The 22,410-nt window shown below is 38.5% G+C and overlaps 1 protein-coding gene across 1 annotated transcript in view; it reads left to right on the top strand.

Moving 5' to 3' along the window:
• Window positions 1-22,410, top strand: part of LOC131041699 (uncharacterized) — a 158,199-nt gene extending 135,789 nt beyond the window's left edge. Inside the window, exons 9-10 of the mRNA XM_057974878.2 lie at window positions 21,243-21,391; window positions 21,494-22,410. Of these exons, the coding sequence (XP_057830861.2) occupies window positions 21,243-21,391; window positions 21,494-22,191 (847 nt within the window). The 3' untranslated portion in view covers window positions 22,192-22,410. The remainder of the gene's footprint in view (window positions 1-21,242; window positions 21,392-21,493) is intronic.

Below are 22,410 nucleotides of genomic sequence, written 5' to 3'. Positions count from 1 at the left end.
AGTGCCCATAGTGACAGCGGAAAGCAGTCTTGTGTACATCCTTTGCTAGTACACGAATCTGATGATAGCCTGAAAGAAGATCAATCTTAGAGAAGTAGATAGCTCCATGAAGCTCATCCAACAACTCATCAATGCGTGGAATAGGATATTTGTTCTTGATTGTCTTCTTTTTCAACGCCCGGTAATCAATACACATCTGCAGAGTCCCATCCTTCTTCTTAACAAGCACCACAGAAGAAGCAAAGGGGCTAGAGCTAGGGCGAATGAAGCCCATGTCCAACAACTCATGAATAGTCTTCTCAATCTCATCCTTGTATGCTCTAGGATGACGATACGGAGTGGTAATCATTGGCTTAGCTCCATCCTCCATCTCTATCCCATGCTCAAACCCTCTATCTGGAGGTACACCAGGAGGTATGTTACCAAAGACTCTGCCATGCCGGTCCATCACCGACTGAATATCAACATGTAACGCCTTGCCATCCTGAGGTGTAGGTGTTTTGGACTTCACCAAACAACATGTAGCCCAAATCACATCATCATGTCTAATAATAGTCTCCATCCTGCGAGAAGACACCTCTTTAGGTCCACCGTCTGAAGCTGCCCTCAAAATTATCTTCTTCCCGCCAGACAGGAACTCTAACTGCATGCGGTGGTGATCAATAATATACCTCCCAATACCCTGTAACCACTGCATGCCCAAAACCACATCATAGTCATCCAGAGGTAGAATATAAAAGTCATCTGTCAAGGTATAATCCCCCATCTGAATGCTAAGTTGTGGAATCCTCCTAGTACAGCCCAAAACTGCACCATCCGCAACCTTCACTCCAAAACCATCAAATACCTTAGACTGTAACCCACGCTGCTCAACCAACTTCTGATCAATCAAGTTGTGAGTGGCCCCTGTATCTACCAAGCTCATGACTTGCTGCCCTTGTAATGTACCTTTCAATCGAAAGGCATGAAATCTGGGATAAATGGAAAGGGTAGCCATAGTCACTTTTGCTGCCGCCAAGGGTTCAGGAATGTCTATCTCCAACTACGTCTGTTCCTGCATAGTCTCCTCTAGGCTTTCCTCAGTATTAGTGTCTAGTATCTCCTCATCCCCAAACTCGGATGTTACCTCAATCAAGTGAACCTTGCCCTTACCCATGCAACGATGTCCGGGTTCCCAAGGGTCCGGGTTCCCAAGGGTCTTTGCAGGAAAAATATAGTTTCTTCCTCAATTCATTTCATGTCTCTTGGTCCATCCTAGGAGGTCTAGCTGATTGTCCATCTCTAAACTGTGAGGTGTTGGCCTTCTGTGGAGGTCATGAGTCTCTGAAAGGTTTCTTATTTGTCTGATAAGAAGTAGGAGTGGTTTCCAACCTCAATGTCACATCTATGGCGTCCTTAAGGGTGGCTGGATTGAAGGCGCGTACCATTCCCTTAAGCCTATCCTGGAGTCCCTCAATGAACAACATAACATTGCACCTCTGGGGCATGTCAGGCACCATAACTGCAACACGCTGGAACTCATTGACATAAGCTTCTGCATGCCCAGTCTGTCTCAGATGTGCCAACTCCCTATAATAGAGCTCTGTGTCCTTACGGTCAAATCGAGAAATGAGGCGCTCAGTGAACTCTGCATAGGAGTGGATCATGGCATGGTCCTGGGTGACCAATCCATGGTGCCACCAGTAATAGGCAACCCCCTCTAAATGCAGGATGACAAATTGAATGGCCTCACGTTCTTGCATGGGTCTCAATGAAAGATATATATCCAGCTTGTGTACCCAAGCTCGTGCACCTGTTCCACTAGTCCCATCATACGTAGCCAATGTGATTTTTCCAGTAACTCTACTGAGGTCATAGTTTTGCTACTGCGGTCTATAGCCCCGGTCTCCTCTGAACCTGGCAGTATCTCTGCATTGTGCACAATACTGGGGAAAAGGAAAGACATCCCTAACCTCTGGGGGTAGGGCTCTCCACTCAGCTGTAGCCGCCATGACTGAATCCTAAAATTCCACCTTTGGTGGTTCTTCCCGTGTCGATTGCTCGTATGGTGCAAATTGAGGAAGTAAAGGCCTGTCCCTAGCCTGTACATGTGGCCGCTCATGCCTAGGGGAATGAAGGGAGCTCCTGGATGATGCGTGCGATCTATGACTATGCTGACTCCCAGCCAAAGACATTGATCTACTCCATTTGCCTTTGTGTCTATCCACTTCCAAACGCTCCAGGGTTTCCTGTATTCTGTCTAAAGTCTGAGCAATCTTGGGCTGTGTAGTGATGAGAGTTCTCATCAATTCTCCCTCTTGTTTGTCTCCCTCTACTTGATTCACTCCGGCACCTGCCTGTCCTTCTGCCATGATGGGTTCCTGTTCTATCCCACTCTCACGCTCGTACTAAGCTCTTCTGCGTGTATAATATCTGTAAATGTCAGTTCTCCCCGGATGCATAGAAAAATAAACTTAACCCCACAGGCTACCAGGTATCAAAGCTCTGGTACCACTGAAAGATCTCTGATGGATCCCCTTGCCGATCTGCTGTAATTTTTAAAATAATAAACTATATTTTCCTATGATTTTTGCTGATGGTCTTACAGAATAGAGAGAAGTTGCAAAATGTTTGGTTTCATTTTGTATTTTTTGAATATATAAGCAAGTAATGAATAAAGAACAGCAAATAAGGAAGGAAACTGAAACAAGTAAGAACATTCAATTAAATCAGAATTGATACAACTCGTACTAGGCAGATTTCTGATTTATAATATCCAGATTATTCCCTACGCATTGGGGATGTGCTTACATCCAATAATGGCGCCAACTGAAGGGTAGATGATGAACACAAACCAAGAACACCAGCTATGGCTGAATGAAAGTCTTCACCACTTCCAGCGTATAGTGTACCTGCTATAATGGTGGCATCAAGCTGAAACAATCACGCCCTAGCTGGGAAATTCAACCACCCTGCTGAAACCCTCACCAAGCAATCTGAATCTCCACAAGGAATAGCGCATACACTCTGACCAATAATGCCAATGCCAAAAGAATCCACTGCCAATCAATAGTTGAGGGCTACGTCAAAGCCAGTACCAATCATGGGGTTTGCGTCCCAGATTGAAGAATTGCTCTACCAGAGCAATATCACACCAAACAAGTTTTCAATATGTAAAAGATAATGAGAAATTAGGTTTTCTTCTCCTTATATATCTTTCCTTCCAAATCAAACCCTAAAGATATATGAAAAGTGTGCTTTAATATAAAGTCATATTTCCCAATATTGGGCGCCCAAGTATAGAGAAAACGCCACTTTTTCAATATAAAATAACTCAAAGCGCCAAAAGGACCCTGACAAGTGAAAATCATTTAGAAAAGTTCAAGACCTTTCCAACAAGCTATAACACATGGGCATACGAATCCAGATGAAGCCAAAAACCCCTTATTACTCCGAAAGGGCTATAGACATAGCCTTATTTAAAATATTAAAACGCTAACTTAGGAAATATTTAAATATATTAAAAATATAACCCAAATAGCTACAGAAAGCTCGAAACACACCAAAAGCCTGAAACTGAACCTGTCACCTGTCTGTGACTGATGTCGGAAATCATGGATCAACTGGCAGTCTCATCCCTAAAATCTAGGGATGCTCCTAGAAACTAGGAAACACACCCAAATCTCCTGAAACTGAAACCAAGGAATGGTCTCATGGAACCCCAACCTTGGATGCTGTCACAACCTCCTAAAAGTAGGAACTACCTCCTAAAATGTAGGAACTGCCTCCTAAAAGCAAGGAACTGCTCCAAATTGGTCTACTACTGCCAGAAACATCAAATCCAAACATTGAATATCCTGACTGAGTCTCTATCCACCATTGCCAGCCTACAAGACTCCATAATATGCTAACTCACATGTCTCTACTAGACAGAGCTAAAGAGGGGACATGACATTCAAATCTTTATGGAATACAAGGACACTTTTGCCTAGACGTACAAGGATTTGAAGGGGATACCTTTGAGGTTGTATACACAATTTCTCTAGTGGTGGGAGCACAACTTGTATGGAAGCCACCTTACATAATGAGCAAGAATTATGCTATGAAAGTCCAAGAAGAGATAGAAAACAAAGTCCAAGAAATAGAAAACAGTTTCGAAACCGACATAATTGTTCAAGGTCGAGACCAGGGATTGGGTTTTCCCAATAGGTATCTCCCTGAAGAAGAAATCCGAACAAATTCAGATATGTGCTGACTTTAGAAGTCTGAATGCAATGACCATTAGAGACCCATTTACAATCCCCTTTGTTGACTCGATCTTGGAAGAGGTCACGGATTACGAGATCCACTCATTCATCGATGGATTCATTGAGTACAACCAAATAAGCATAGCGGAAGAGGACAAGTTGAAGATTATGTTTATGGTTGAAGACAAGGTGTACGCATACAACCAAATGTTGTTTGGATTGTGTAATGCTTTGACAAGCTTCCAAAGTATCATGTACACTTTTTTTTTCAAAATGTGGGTGAAAAATTTAAGTGTTCTTTGATGATTAATTGATCTACAATATTTTGGAGACAAATTTGAAAGCTCTTAAGGAATGCATAGATCGATGTCGAGCAACACGAATGGTGTTGAGCCCAAAGAAGTGTTGATTTATGGTACCACGAGGTAAACTATTGGGGCACATAGTTTGTAAAGCTGGGCTCAAAACGACCCATACAAGATAAGGGTGATCATATAGATGGAAGCACCACAAATTGTCATAGGAGTAAAATCATTCCTAGGTCACATTGGCCACTAAAGATTCATCGAAAAATCAAATATCTTATCCGCTCGACATACTCACAAGGAAACAACAACTGCTCACATGGATTGAGGATTAGGAGGCGGCCTTCAATGAACTAAAGGTACGACTAATTAGCTCACCAATTATTGCATACTCAGATTAAAGGAGTTCCATGTATACGTTGATGCATCAAACTATGAAATCAGAGCAACAATGGCATAGGTGGGACCCCAAGGATTGGACCATGCAATCCTCTTTGCCAACCAATTGCTGTCAAAAGCAAAGAAGAACTATAGCATGACAAAGAGGGAAGCACTAGGAATGGTCTATTCTGTTTAGAAGTTCAATCATTGCCTACTACAAACACCATTTAGATTCTATGTCAATCACTAGACACTCATGTACTTGGTGAACAAGCCAATCATTCAAGGTCAGGTAAGTAAGGGGCTCTTATTATTGAAAGAATTTACATTTACCATCATCGTTCAGCCAAGGAAAAGCCATGCCATAGCCAACCAAGTGTCAAGGATTAAGTTGGGTGAACCACTCGAGGGTTTGAATGAAGATTTTCTAGATGCTCATTTATTCCAAATTGTAGCACTAACTCCCCAGTATGATAATGCTGGAGAATACCTATCCACTTCCATGGTGCAGGAGCACCTAGTACTAGAGGTACACCATGTGGTTAATGGGCAATTTCATGAGGTTATGAGTCTTTTTGATGAAATAAGAGTCATTTCAAAGTATTATGATTCATCTTGTAAGGCAATGTAAACCAATGGTTCAAATAGTCCATTAAGGTCCTAATTGAGTCAAGAAGGTCCAATTGTGCAAAATGCCCAAAGAAGGGTAAAATTGATGTAAAATGTCTATTTGAGTCTATATTAGGATGTTTAGAGTGTCCATGCAAAGTTTTATTAAGTTTGGAGTTCAAACACAAAAGTTGTCAAGTTGTCATCAAAGGTTGTCAAGCTAAAAAAGTTCTTAAAATGTTGTCGAGTGTTGCAGTTCGGTCATGGAGCAGTTGGAACAGTTATGAAACTGATGGGAGGCTATAAAATCCCTTGTTTGGTCGAATTCAAAACAGTGACAAAGTTTGAAGGAGAGTTTGTAAAGTTAGAACTTTAAATCCTCTGACTGTCACACAATTCTGCAGTATTGTTGACAGTTACAGAGTTTGTAAACCATTTTTTTTGGATGCAAATATTTCATGTAATAGTGGTAGAAGGAATGAGGAAGGAAGTGAATTCTATGTGAATCATTTGCAATGCATTTTGAAGAATCAATGGATAAATTGATGTTCTTCTTCAACATTTATGACAGTCACTGTGACAGTCACGTTTTTACTGCTTCCAAGGCATATTTCTATTGGTATTTTGATTGAATGAGTCTTAAAACCTATTGGAAGTTGGATAAGGGAGAGTTAACTTTGCTTTGGAATTTGATTTGATGCCTTTTCATTGAGTATTTTGAAAGTTATGACAAATTTTCTAAAACTTACCAGAATCTGTTCCTAGGGTTGCCTGTCGTACGAAAAATGGCATAACTTGGTTTTTCACCATTAGATCTCCCTCTAAATCGGACTGAAGGTCTGTCATGAAGTTATCTAAAACTTCACTGAAGCGATTGGGGAAATATTGTCATTTGGAAAAGTTATTAACGACTGATACAAAACTGCCGAAATCTTATGACAGTCATAATGAAAATGACAGTTTTGTTTGAATTGATCAGATCTTGCGGTTGGTTGATGATAGTTGTGCTTTGGTAAGATGATTGTTTGTTTGTAACAAGAATGCCTCTATTGTATTGAGTTGGTTGATGAACAAATTGTGGATGTTGGGATTTAACCTTGTTAGATGCCTCAAACCTATCAAATTTAATGATGTTTGGGTCAATGAGTACCCTAAGAGTAGTGTTGTTGTAGATGCTCTGCATCGTTCCACCTTTCTGAAGGAGATGCCACTAGGAGATAGAAGGAAGTTAGCCTTGAGGAATAAAGCATTTTTGCTAATTAATGGGTTATTATATAAAATGGGGTCTAACCATGTCTTGAGGTGACGTGTCATGTAGGAACAAATACAAGAGTACTTAATAAAGCACATGAAGGGCTTGCTAGAAGACATATGGGACCGAATGCCACAACCCGAAAAGTTCTTTTGGTGGGTTTGTGGTGGCCAACACTACAAAGGGAGGCCCGAGAAGGGGTGGTGGGATGCGACCCTTGTCAGAGGGTGATTGGAAAACCACTAAAAAGAGATTATATGCCGTTGTTCCCATCATAACCACATAAATTCTTCAAGGCTTGTGGAGTCGACTTCATTGGTTCGCTCAAAGTCAACCAACTACACTTGTGAAGGTATATTGTCATAGCCACAAAGTACTTAACCAAATGGGTAGAGGCTAGAGCACTTCTGGATAATATGGTAGTCAATACAATGAGATTCGTTTATGAACAAACTATCACTGGGTACAACATCCCTATACAAATTACCAATGATCGGGGAGGAAATTTGTGAACCATGTCATTTGCCTGATTATGATTGAGTTTTGCATATTGCACAACCTCTCAAGTCCATATTACTCGAGAGCCAATGGCCAAGCCGAGTCTACAAACAAAATGCTTATCTCTGTCATTCGCAAGTCCTATAGCATTGAAGAAGTAGATTGGGAAGAAAAGTTGCTTGCCGTATTGTGGGCATACCCAATGATGTACAAGGTAACTATTGGACACATACCATTCCAGTTGATGTATGGGCATGAAGTGGTGGTTCTTTCCCAATCTATGGTATCTAGTTTGAGGATTTTCATGGAGAATTGGCTAGGAAATATGTATAGTTTAAAGAATGACTTTTCTTGTTGAACAAGCTTGACGAACAAAGGGTACTTGCCTAGTGGGCAACTGGGCAATGTAGAAACGAAGGAAGTATTGGTGAGATAAATATCTTCGATGAATGAAGTTTCGACCTAGACAATTGGTTTTAGAATATAGCGGTCGTAATGAAATCAAACCAAAAAAATTCAAAGATGGCTGCTTGACCCCTTTAAAATCCAAGAAGTATGTCACAATGGGGCTATTAAGTTAGAAAGTTTGGATGACACCACATTGAAAGATAGTATTAACAGTTCAAAGCTATACGAGGAGAGAAGAGAGACCACGATTGCAATCAACATGGTGGATTGGACAACATGTGTAGATGAACCTATCTACTAGCTTGGAGTAATACTAGAAGAGCAACCTATTGCCAAGGAGGCTAAAGAGGTCACCATAGTAAGGACAAATCCACATTTGACTACTTGTCTGTTTGGCCTATTGGCTACAAAGATAAGACATTACAAGGGTTGTTGGATACTGCATGCTCCTTTTGGAAGGATGGGTTACATAAGCCTTGAACTTGACACAAACACAAGAGGTGAAGGAAATGACAAGCAAGAGGTCAATTGGCCCAAATCTGTCGATGAGGATGGATAAGGCCTGAAGCTACATTCTTTACTAATGGTGGAATGTTATATGGTAGCAGAAAAGTTGAGATACAATGAAGTTGTAATTGAATATGCAAAGGAACACCAAATAACCTCCATTACCCCGCACAAGTGGACTATGGTGAGTTATACACACACCGACAGGCAGCTTGACAATACAAAGGGAGGATGTTAATTGGTATCAATATTGTGGAGGGATATTTATTGATGGTGGTTGAAATTTAGAAAAAGGTATGCCAACATCTAATATTGTTGATAAATTTTTTGACTTAGATTATGTGTAAATGCCGTGAAAATGATTGTTATAAAAGACCATATGACTCATGTATGTTCAGGCATGATAAGGAAATAAAAGCAAAAATATGGAATTAAATGGCCGAAATTGAAAATGATTATAAAGTTATGAGGAAAAGGGCAAAAAATAATATTAAAATATTAAATGTTGGGAGATATTATAAGAAGATTAGTTATAAAGCACAACCAACTCATTATCATAAAGTTAAGCCAATACATGTAAAGGTACGGTCACATGCAATTCACATAGCATGGAAAGAGAGAAGGTGACATGAAGTAAAACTTTATGGACCAACCGTGCGACAACATAAGGTAAAAATTATTTTGAGAAAGGGTATTGGTTATAAAGCGTTCCCTTGAATCGTACATCAGCATAAGGGTCTAACAATCTCTATTGTATGACCAAGGCATCGAACTCTTCCTCACATCGTACGACACACTCCCATCTAACATATTAAATTGTTCATAGGACATTCTTCTCATAGCATATGGCCTCTCCTTCATCAGTCATATGGTGGGCTTTCTCCCTTGGTGTGTGGTAGTTCTCCCAGGTTGTACAACCTAACTTTGGTGTATGCCTAAGCCAACTCATTAGATGATATCAAGAAGCTCACATCGTACAAAGTTTGCATCGTCCCATTCCTATTCTATCGTATGGTCTCCTATCTATTTCCTCGTACAACCTCCCCTACATCATATTGTACAATGGCATTAATGAGTTCCTTCTTACATGGTGATTTGACTCCTTCAGTGTATGACAAAATATTAGTCGACTTCTTGCATTGTTTACTTCCACCTCCACCGTACAACTTGTTGTCCTTGGCATTGTATGATATCCATCGTTTACCTGGCACATCTTATAGACAACATTGCATTTTCTTTACAAAAAATTTATGATGACATATTTGTTCTCAACATTCTTAGGCATTATTAACTTCTACCCCAAATTGCATAGTTTTGCTCATAGTTTGTGGACTCTGCGAGTCCTGGTGAGGACTTGTGGGACTGGTGAGTCCTAAGGCTTGCATTTCCTTAGTTTAATCTTACGTTTCATAATTCATATTAGTAATTCAAGGTATAATTTCTTTTCAAGAATCAAGGAAGAAGGAAGATGAATGACAAGAACTTCCAAAATATCAAGATCAACTCATCAGGGAAGAAGATGGAAGCATATGGAATTCCAAGGATGAAAAGAACATTGTAGGAGAGGACTTCACTAGTAAGCACAAGAAAGCACAAGGAGGCAAATGAAATGAAGGACTCAACCATAACAAAAGATTTTCAAGGCAAAAAGGTAGATAATGAATGAGGAATGATTACAACTGAAGGAAGGAACATCTCAACAAAGCAAGTGTGAGGATCAACATAAGGGGGGATACAATTACAACTATCTTGAATTTCCTTTGGAAATCCAAGATCCCAAGGTCAAAGAGGCATTCAAGATATCGTTGAACTGGGACTACTACAAGGAAATCAATCACGTCAAGGATATGTTCCACCTTTCAGGAGAACTTCAAAATGCACTTACATAAGGTTTGCAACATGTTCCACATTCAAGAATGTTGAGACATGGACCAGCTAGGACTCGAACCTAGGACCCTCCATACACTGTTGGAGTGCTCTACCACTGAGCTACTAGCCCCTCTCGGACCAGTCCATCGTCAGTCTGAGTGTGGCTTATTTCCAACACCAACACCCTCCCTTAAGCCACACCTCTCGTGTGCTTGGGGCTCCTAGCCTGGACCTGACTTTGATACCATGTTGAGACATGGACCAGCTAGGACTCGAACCTAGGACCTTCCATACACTGTTGGAGTGCTCTACCACTGAGCTACTAGCCCCTCTTGGACCAGTCCATCGTTGGTCTGGGTGTGGCTTATTTCCAACACCAACAAAGAACTCCACCAAGGAAGCTAAAGACAAGGAATTTCAGGATCAAACACCATCAAGGAGACAACACAAAGGAGAATTCGCAAACAAGAAGATCAAAATTGAAATGTGATCAAAGAATGAATGATAGTTTCATAAGAGTTGAGCAAAGTTAGAAGCTTGATCATCAAAGATGATGCAATTCGGGAATATGGACCATCACAATTTGCCTAGCTAGGAGATAATGTTGAGTATTAAGAGATATTGCTCAAGTTGGAAGACTTCTTTGTGATGATCCACAAGATAAGCATGCTGATGTGGTGCGTAATCATTCTTAACCAATCAAATAATTCATAGTCAAGGTGTCCAATTTCAATGAACTTGACTCATCCTACAAGGAGGATAACTACCCATGTGGAAGGCATTGAGTTCAACTTACCTAACCTTGTTTCTTATTGGTTCAAATTCAAAAGAGGACATGTGACCAAATGTTATAATTTTTTCATTTGTTGAAGAGAGTTAGTTGTTGTAAAGTTATTTCAATTTCAATTAAAGAACAAGTTATGAACTATGTATGCTATAAATGTATATGAGGAATTATGTTGATGTCTAATAATTCTGATTTTATCTGCAGGTCTGAAAGAGAGAGATCATTTTATGTTTTCTATGTCTCCTCCAAATGAATTCAATTGGTATATATATCATTTAGGCAACCGGTCAATTGGTGTATTGACCGGTCATGCCTTTTAGGCATGACCGATCAATGCACCCATTGATCGGTGCCTTTGTAATTATACCATTAACACAAGGCTGTTTATCGGTTCAAAACCTCGATAGCATATTGTAATATAATATAATGATTGATCAAGATAATGAATCGGTTCATGTAAACACCGATGATTCAAAATGCACGATGTATGTAATCCAACCGGTGCAGTTGTTAACCACTGTTAATTCCAAATGAAGCGGTGTATGTATTAAGCCCGATAACAAATATGCCCGATGATTAAGCCCGATAACAGATGTGGATCGGTGCCAATAGTTATGCACCCTATAGCAAGTATGTATCGGCTAATAACCCGATAAATACTTGCTAAGCAATGTTTGTAAAATCCGATAATCATATGCAATATAAGTTTAGACATGAAGCATGTAAATAACAGAACAAGGAAGGTTAGAAATATCTTATCTTGCATAAGCTACCATGCATTAACACTCCCTCTTCGCTTTGGAAGATAGATAAGGCAACCTGCATCACATTTCCTTTAAATAACTAAGATAATGTCAATCAACAAAAATCATTTATACATGAGAAGTACCATCAAGACATATGATACAAAATAGAAGAACATCACCTGAGTATGTGACATAAAGTATTATTTTAACATGTGATAAAAGTAAGAGAATCATTACCTGATCATGTGAGAAATCACCAAAACATGTGATTTGTAAGATTCATCAAGATATCATCTAACACGTGATATTAGTATTGCCTAAAACGCAATACTTACGGATAAGTCTATGAGAAAGGTTAGTTTCTCATCATATCCAAGTTGTGATAAGTGCAATAACATTTGTAAATGTTTATCACAATATAGTCATGGCAAATCCATGACTTACCAGAGATCCAATCATGATCAATGGTTGAGATATCACCTACACGTGATATCAGTATTGCCTAACACGCAATACAAGGATAATCATATGAGAAGTGCTTAATTTCTCATTATATCCAAATTGTGATAATGCAATAACATTTGTGCAAATGTTGTATCACAACATGGTCATGGCACATCCATGACTTACCAGTGATCCAACATGATTACTGGTTTGACTATCATAAGATCGTCACCTTATGATGTCTACATACAAGTGTTCAGTATCTGAGAGATCGTCACCTCTTAGATATGAACACAGGTGGCAAGAAGCCAAGAGATAGTCCAGACATGACAAAAAAGTTTACACATTAAACATCTTAAATATATGTAAGTATAGATTACAAAGCAGATTACCTTTCTATCATACCTAAACCCTTTCTGAAGTGATCAACCTTCACTCTAGAAAGTGGTTTGGTCAGAATATCTGCAGTCTGATCTCCTATACACACATATTCTAACTTTATCACATTCCTGTCAACCATATCTCGTACATAGTGATATGGAATCTCAATATGTTTGGACCTGTCATGAAATACTGGATTTACAGAAAGTTTTATACAGCTTTGATTATCACACTGAATAACTGTAGGTTTCATAGGTTCTCCAAATAATCCCACGAGCAATTTCCTTAGCCATACTGCTTCTCGGGCAGCCATTGAAGCTGCAATATATTCAGCCTCTATGGAACTCTGAGCTACTGAAGATTGTTTTCTGCTGATCCAAGATATCATGGCTGATCCTAAACTGAAGCAACACCCTGAAGTGCTCTTTCTGTCAGTCACACTACCAGCCCAATCTGAATCTGTAAATCCATGTAGATCTATGTCAACCTTTTCATATTTAAGACCAAGCTTTAGGGTACCTTGTAGATATCTCATTATATGCTTTACTGCAACCAGGTGTATCTCCTTAGGTTCACACATGAACTGACTTAAGGCATTAACAGCATAGCAGATATCTGGCCTTGTATTTACTAGATAAATCAGGGACCCAATCATCTGCCTGTATTGAGTGGGGTCAGTAGGTCTTGATTCTGCTGCTGCTTCTTTAAGTTTATGGAAGTTGGTTTCCATAGGAGAGGTCATGGGTCTGCAGTTTAGCATTCTAAATCTTGTCAATATGTCCAAGGTGTACTTCCCTTGGTTCAATACAATATTATCAGAATTCTGCCATACTTCCAATCCTAGGAAGTAATGAAGAAGCCCCAAGTCTTTCATATCAAATTCTGTGGATAGATCTTTCTTGCATTGATCTATTAGGTGATTATCTCCTGTAATTAATAAGTCATCAACATATAAAATTAATATTAACATATCACCTTTATTTCTTTTGAGGTAGAGATTAGGATCTGCATCATTCTTAGAGAAACCCAGCTTTGAGAGGTAGGTGTCAATTCTTTCATACCAAACTCTGGGAGCCTGTTTGAGCCCATAAAGAGCTTTCTTGAGTCTACACACATGAGACTTTGCATCATGAATTTCAAACCCTTCAGGTTGCTCTAAGTAGACTTCTTCCATGATCTCGCCATTTAGGAATGCTGTCTTAACATCCATCTGATGTACCTTCCACCCCTTTGCTGCTGCAATGGCTAGGACAGCTCTTACTGATGTGTACCTGGCAACAGGTGCAAATGTTTCTTCGTAATCTATTCCTTCCTTCTGTGAGAACCCTCTAGCTACAAATCTGGCCTTGTGTTTTTCAATACTGCCATCTGCAGCATGCTTGATTTTAAACAACCATTTAGAAGACACGACAGACTTCTTGGTTGGCCTAGGAACGATCTCCCAAACATCATTCTTCATAATGGACTGATATTCTTTAGTCATGGCATCTATCCATACTTGATGTTTGAGTGCATCTGAAACATTGTTAGGTTCAGCTTTAGAGAGATCATTCATAAGTGCAACATAGTTGATGAATTTATTAGGCCTCTTGCTTTCCCTGAAGGTTCCTGAAGGAGCAGCGAACTTCTGAGCTTCTGCTATAGTTTTGGTGGCCCATAGTGGTCTTTTCTTGTGATTATCTATAGGTGAGTTTTGTGTTTCACTTATAGTTTCCTCAAGATACTCCCTCTGAAGCTCAGGAGTAGGTTCTTCTTCTAGGTTAGAAGTAGGATTATGAATTTCAGGTTCTATTGTATTTTGAGCCCTTTTGAAGGCTAAATCTTCTTCGAAGATTACATCCCTACTGAGTTCAATATTTCTCTGTCCTTGTACATAGATTCTGTAGGCTTTAGAAGTTTCACTGTATCCTACAAGTATTCCCCTTTTTCCAAAGGGTTCTAGTTTTAGTCTTTTCTCTTTAGGTACATGAATATAGACCGGACACCCAAATATCCTAAGATGGCTGATATCTGGTTTTGTTTTGGTAAAGACTTCCTCAGTTGTTTTATCTTCAAGGTGTGAATGAGGACATCGATTTTGTATGTACACAGCAGTGTTGGTTGCTTCTGCCCAAAGGTTCAAGTTTAGATTTTGATCTAGTATCATGGCTTTGGCAGCTTCTACTATGGTCCTATTTTTCCTTTCAGCTACTCCATTTTGTTGTGGATTATAAGGTATTGATAACTCCCTCTTAATCCCAGAATTTTTACAAAAGTCTTTAAATAGTTCTGATGTGTATTCCCCCCCATTGTCAGTTCTTAAGGTTTTAATTTTGTTTTCAGAGAAATTTTCTGTTAATGTTTTAAACTCTTTGAACCTGCTTAGGATCTCTTCTGATTCTTTACATTTCAGAAAGTAGATCCACGTCTTCCTAGAGTAGTCATCAACAAAAATTACATAGTACAAAAATCCCCCTAGCGAGGGTACGGACATAGGTCCACATACATCAGAATGAATTAACTCCAAAACTTTGCTAGTTTTCCTAGTACTATTCTGAAATGCATTTTTGGTATTTTTACCTAAGGCACACCCTTTGCAAGCCTCTGAATGATATTGCTTCAACTTAGGTAGACCTGTGACAAGGTTTCCCATGGTTGACAAAGCTCTATAATTCAGATGACCTAATCTCCTATGCCATACTTCATTTGCATTAGTTGCTTCATGGATCAATGCTAGATTGGGCTCTGTACATAGCTCATACAAATAGCCTTGTCTTCGACCAATGACCTTAGCGTCTTTGATGGAGGATCTCTTTGGCCAAGCCAACACCTTGTTTTCCATGAAGGTCACTCTGTATCCTTGATCTTCTAGTGCTGATATGGAGATTAGATTTCTTTTGATGCCTGGAACATATAGTACTTCTTCAAGTCGTAGTGACATGCCTGACTTCAGTTTGATGGTGCAGGTTCCAATTCCTCTGACTGGATGTGAAGAATCGTCTCCGATGGTTACTTCCTCATCATCTTTCTCTATCATGGAGTCTAGTATTTCTCTAAAGCCGGTGATGTGTCTAGATGAACCACTGTCGATCACCCATGAGTTAGATTTGTTTGAAGTATGGCTTGTAAGTGCTGAGTAGAGGACATAGTTCTCGGAGTCATTTTCTTTTCTAGATTTCTTCACTTTTGCAAATGTGGCTTGCTTCCCTTTCTCCGGACAGTTTGCAACATAGTGTCCGAATTTGTCACACCTATAACATTGAACATGTGATAGGTCTTTCTTAGAAGTGTTCTTGCCTTGTTTGGCTTTTCTTTTCTTGAATTGCTTCTTTTTGTACCTTTTATTGATGTTTGTATTTAGGACTTGCAAGTCTTCATCTATATTCTTCTGTTTTATTCCTACTTTGTTCAATCGGGATTCTTCTTGTAGACAGTCATCTCTTAGTCTTTCAAACTTAGGATATTTGGACCTTGCACTGATGCCTTGGACGAATGTGCTCCATCCACTAGGCAACCCATCTAAAGCAATGAGTGTTAGTTCTTTGCCTCGGATCTCGTAGTCCAAAGTTGCAAGTTCATCTTTTAGAACTGATATCCGCATGAAGTAGGCGTTGATTGTCTCCCCTTTGTTCATGGTGATATGATTTATTTCTCGTTTTAGTGCTAGAGTACGACTTGCATTTGATATCTCAAATGTCTTTTCAAGTGCCTTGAACATTTTATAAGCCGTCTCCTGCTTTCTAATGATGGGCATTATATTATTTCTTACCCCATCCACTATTATTTTAATAGCCTTATCATTTCCCTCGATCCATGTGGATTTCTCGGTTTCATCTTCTGGTTGTGCACTTTCAGTTTGGACATATGAATCAACTTTGTTTTCTCTTAAAATCATTTTGATTCTAAACTTCCAAGCTGAAAAATCTTCGCTACCTCCGAGTCTATCTTCGAATCTGATAGCGTTGGCCATTATGGAAATGTGATGTAGTTTGTAACTTAGTCCTTGAATTTTATCAAAATTGAATAGCCTTAGGTTCGATTACCTTGGCTCTGATACCATGTAAAGTTATTTCAATTTCAATTAAAGAACAAGTTATGAACTATGTATGCTATAAATGTATATGAGGAATTATGTTGATGTCTAATAATTCTGATTTTATTTGCAGGTCTGAAAGAGAGATCATTTTATGTTTTCTATGTCTCCTCCAAATGAATTCAATTGGTATATATATCATTTAGGCAACCGGTCAATTGGTGTATTGACCGGTCATGCCTTTTAGGCATGACCGATCAATGCACCCATTGATCGGTGCCTTTGTAATTATACCATTAACACAAGGCTGTTTATCGGTTCAAAACCTCGATAGCATATTGTAATATAATATAATGATTGATCAAGATAATGAATCGGTTCATGTAAACACTGATGATTCAAAATGCACGATGTATGTAATCCAACCGGTGCAGTTGTTAACCACTGTTAATTCCAAATGAAGTGGTGTATGTATTAAGCCCGATAACAAATATGCCCGATGATTAAGCCCGATAACAGATGTGGATCGGTGCCAATAGTTATGCACCCGATAGCAAGTATGTATCGACTAATAACCCGATAAATACTTGCTAAGCAATGTTTGTAAAATCCGATAATCATATGCAATATAAGTTTAGACATGAAGCATGTAAATAACAGAACAAGGAAGGTTAGAAATATCTTATCTTGCATAAGCTACCATGCATTAACAGTTGTAACTAACCCTAATTAGGGTTTCATCATGTAATCTTGGCCATTGATTTCAAATCAATCCTAGTCCCTGAATTGTAATTGGAATGTTTATATAAGACACTACGTTCTCATTTCTAAAGGCTAATAGACAATTTAGCAATTAGCATTATATAGGAGGAGAAAGCTAGAGATTGTTGCCAAGACTATGGTGGAATTAATACATGATTTTCATTGAAGCATGGTGGATCTTTATGTGTTGTTTCAACATTTGTATGGTTTCTTGTTACTTCTCAGTGAGTTAAAGTTCATTGGTCTTAATGGAGAAATGCAATGATATGTGTTGAATTCCTCGGTTCAGAATTTTTGTGGTTTGCTGATTGTAAGCTGTGATGTAAAGCTAGCCTGAACCTCATTATTGCAACAATTCGATTGTGAATGTTTCATTTGGATTGTGCCGGTATTGGGTATTTGAATGATTGGTTGTCAGTATGAAAATCTTTCATTATCTTTTGAGATCACACTAATGTTGTGTAGCTGTTGTTATCACGACAAAGCAAAGCTTGGTTTGAAGGAGTTTGTCTATCGAAGCATCATCTATTATCATCATTGTCCTTAAGTTTAGATTCGACTTCTCTAACCTTTTATCCATTTGTCTTTTATTTTCCAAGCAAGTTTAGTGTTCCACATCCAGCAAAATGTAAGTCCCTTTGTGATCACCAACATTATCACATCAAAATACTAAATCTATCTAGAATATAGAGTCGATCGTTTGCATTGGAAACCTTAGAGTTCCCTTATTTGATCATATTATTTAGCATGAGTTTTTTTTGTTCAAGAGAGGATATTATAAATGCAAATCAACGACATGGACTGTGGAAATCTAATGAATCTAATTCATAAAATCTTCTTGATATTTGTGGAACACCTGCAAACACTTTATAAACTCTGTATTGAATTCCTCAACGTGATTTTGATTGGACTTCATCTTTGTTTGACAACTGCAACTCTTAACCCGACAGGCTGGTAGGGTCAAATCTCTGATACCACTGTGAGATACCCATATTGATTTCACCCCAAGTTCTTGTAATATATTCCAAACAATTATAACAAACATTTGCAAAATGTCTAATGCTCAGAAAATAATATTTGTAGAGCAGACTTGGTTTGTAACAAGCTTGGCTTTTAATAAGAACTCAGAGTATTACAACATGGTGCACCTTACCAACTGTGTCTTCCAACATATTTACATTCAATCTTATTCAACTAAACAAAGATATTTGCACACTGAATAGCAACGAAATCATAATAAATGAACAACTATCATTGGATGGATTCGTAGAAATAACTTTAATAGAGAATTTCATAAATCTAAGTTTGATATAAATATTGACCAATGTTGTTACATGGAGCCTAATTAGACTCGAAGGTTAAATTTTCCCCCCTTTTATCGATGCAGTTTCCTCCCAAATTATTCAACGGGGGTTTGGAGGTAGCGCCCCTTGTGGGGTCCAGGGGCAGTGCCTTTGGCGCGCTCCTTGTCGCGGTACAAGGCGGGGTCAAGGAGCAGTGCCCCCACGGGGGTTTATGGGGGCAGTGCCCCCAAAAGATCAAACGACTTTTATTATTTTATAAAGGCATCATGAGTTATTTTTTCTATTGGCTGATATCTAATGCTCAGAAAATAATATTTGTAGAATATTTATCAAAGTCCAAGGTTTGCATTGGCTTTATCACTCCTCACGTCCTTGAAATTTGTCTCTAATGGAGACTACACTAACTTTTTAATTTTTTTTTGCGCAGACTCGGCCAAACTCAACCGAGTTTCAGTCTAGGGTCCTTTGGCATCGGCAGAGGTGACTCACCTTGGGACTTGTGAGTCCTGTAACTATGATATGAAGACACCTTTCTGTAGTTAACCCACATTTGAACATGATGCTTGAATTTCACCTTCAAAAAATGGTCTTTTAAATCTGATAAGGAATTGCAGCTCTAAAAATAATGTGCTAGGGCATCATAGACGAAAGCCCTTCCACCGAAACACACCCTTTTGACTAGGGGGAGTCCATATGTCTCTTTGAAACTAGGGATAGTACTCAAGGTTTTCAGAGCTTAAGCCAAAGATTGTAGCAACAATAGATTAAAGATTGATAACATGATGAGCTCTGAAAGAACCCTATAATGTTAAATAACTCCCAAAAAGATGATTTACCTCAGCCCTTGATCTACTACCAACTCAATCTAATGCTCCAGAATAAAACTCTAAAAATGAGCCAACAGACTCCTTGAAAATCCCTTTTGGCCTTTTTATCACATGCTTATTAAAATCAGTTTACATGTAAAGGGGGACAATTTAAGTCTTTAGGCTGGGAGTCACTTAGTTGCATAAACAGATGTGCCCACGAGTTAAAACCACTCAAGTTCCCTTAAGTCTTATAAAAAGAAGTGCCCACAACTTAAGATAGAATAGAATACAAGCCAAAGACTCTAAACTTACCCAATAATGCTCTACATCCTCTTCCTCTTGGGTAATCCATAATGGACAACCAATGCACTTTTAAGCCTCATGGCTTGAGTTGGGAACATCACAAAGCATTTGCAGTGTGGCTTATGGGTGGATGTTGGAAATAAGTCACTCTTGGACCAATGTTGGACTAGCCACAAAGGGGCTAGTAGTTTAGTTGAAGAGTACTCCAGCAGCAAATGGAAAGTCCTAGGTTTGATTCCTAGCTGGTCCATGAGCAGTAGCTCAACAAATTTAAATAAAGCAAACCGAGAGAATAATAGAAAAATGAAACCATTGAAACAACCCAAGAACAAAACTAGAGAAATACATCAAAACAAAGATTCAAATGTGCTCGCCTTTAAAGAATAAAATAGAAAACTTTAAAAGAACCACACAAAGATTCAGAATGAAGGATGAACCTAGGAACACAAACTAGCAAAACATTTTAACCAAATATTAGAGTTCTAAAGTTGGTCTTTGGTTCGAAATGAGTTGGGGTGTGTTGTGACAAGAAGTTTTTGTTTTACTCACATGCGAAGATAGGCCTTCATGCCGTACAATGCCATGCTAGACTGTGCTTTTAAGGCTTGCAATACATCAATGGACATTTCCATACAACATCTACTTAGGAGATGAATTGTCACATCCATTGGAAAGTGAACTATCAACAACTATTAACACAATCTTTTTTTAACCGCTCTTGATGTAACTGTCTTTCTTGTCAAAGTATTATAAATTTATATGCCTTTGTAGTATTATTTTTGATAGACAGAGTAAGCAGAGATCATAGCATAGACAGCTAGAGGATAGATAATCACGTCTCTAGAGTATGCCATCTTCAAAATTCATAGATTAATACAGTATTTTTTGTTTTAGTTCTATTATCTTTTTTCATTAATATTGACTCATCAACATTGCTCCTACACAACACAGCTAGATTCATACAATTTAAAATATTGTGGCACGGAGATTGCCTGGGATTTGGTTCATGGGAGGAATGGTGAATGTAATCCATTGCTTTGGGCTTTTTTACCTTCGAGCTTCTTTCCTCACCAAGAGTCTGTAATGTGTTATAAGTCATAAGTCATCCTTGTCTCACAATTCTTACCAATGTAGGGTTATCCAAATAACAAACCAATTTGTATTTATTTTTGGTTACATGAGGTTTGGAGTTGATACAGAATGGGTTTGCTTGTTTCCTGGGTACGAGTACATCATTATCAATATAATAATATATCTGCATTATTAGTTGAACTTTGAAGCAAGGCATCAAAAAATGATTGAGAAGTCAGAGGTCTATGAATAGAGCATTTATGAGATTGTCCGAGTGATATATTTCAAAGGTTAGAGAAGTGGAAAATACTAATAACAAATGAAAATGTTACTAAGTTATTCTAGTCATGCCAAAAATCTTCTATGCATTTTTCACTAAACATTCATGGGACAGAAATAACTGGTTGTCGTATAATGATCATCCATCCCAACGAACATTCAAGAATTGGACCTTATCAAGCTATAGAAATAAGTTAGAAATAGTGATGGGATAGGAAGTATGCTTCTTAAGATCTTCATTTTTAGTTGCTGTCTCCATCTGCCAGGGTTTAATTTATGAACTTTGCAGTGGTCTTGCAGCACAAACAGAGCGGTTAGATGCACTTCATAGAGCTCTGGGTAATCACCTTGCTAAATTTGATCTTTACTCACAGAATAATTCAGAGATACTGCGAGTATCTTCTGAATTAAAACCTCTAATAGAGAAGATTCCCACTGGTATGTTTTCTTTTCTTTTGGGATATTAAATAATTATTTATAAAGTATTTGCATTTCGTGAGCTTCCTTCCATCTATAGACTCATTGTAATTTCTTGCACAGGTGTTATATCGCGAGAAGTGGGACGTGATTTAGTTACCATGGGACTATGTGTAACAACTCCCAACTTAAAAACTTTACTTATCAAGGATTTGAGTTTCTCACTCACACAAGGAGAATCATTACTGATTATAGGCCCTTCAGGATGTGGCAAATCTTCCTTGTTACGAGCTATATCAGGACTTTGGAACAGGGGTGGAGGCATGATTCAAGGACCACCCCAAAAGGAAACCTTTTTCCTCCCACAAAAACCATACATGACACTTGGTACACTCAGGGATCAAATGCTCTTTCCAGTGTCCAATAAGTGCTCTACAAATCTTAGCAATGAAAAGTTGTCAATCTTCCTTAATGATGTTTCATTGGCCGATCTTCCTGGAAGAACAGGAGGCTTTGGTGTTTGTTGTGATTGGGCAGACATACTCAGTGCCGGGGAGCAACAGCGATTAGCATTTGCTAGGTTGCTCCTGCATGAGCCAAAGATGGCTTTCTTGGATGAAGCTACTAGTGCTTTGGATTTAGCAAATGAGTCTCGGTTGTATTCTAGCTTAGAGAGAAAGATAAACACCTACATATCTGTTGGTCACAGGTTATCACTTGTTAAGTTTCATACTTATGTTCTAGAATTTGGTGAAAACTTTGATTGGAAAATATATTCTCGAACAGAATTCGAAAATTCAAGGATGTATTCTGTAGGCTGACACAGGAAGTTGTAGTTCCTAACAAAATTTGACTAGAAAAGTTAAAAGGAGGTCACACCTTACATGCCACTTGTGAGTGCACTGGTAAGGTACTCGACAAACTCTTTTTCCATCACTAAAAAATAAAATTTGAAGGCATCAGTTTTGGTACCTGATGTAGTGAAATAATGAGATATTAATCTTGCATTTCCTGCCAATTAGATATTTTTTCATGTTTAA

Source organism: Cryptomeria japonica, chromosome 11 (genome assembly GCF_030272615.1).
Source record: "Cryptomeria japonica chromosome 11, Sugi_1.0, whole genome shotgun sequence".
In the NCBI taxonomy this organism is placed as follows: Eukaryota; Viridiplantae; Streptophyta; class Pinopsida; order Cupressales; family Cupressaceae; genus Cryptomeria; species Cryptomeria japonica.
This window is presented reverse-complemented; position numbering and strand designations above follow the sequence as displayed.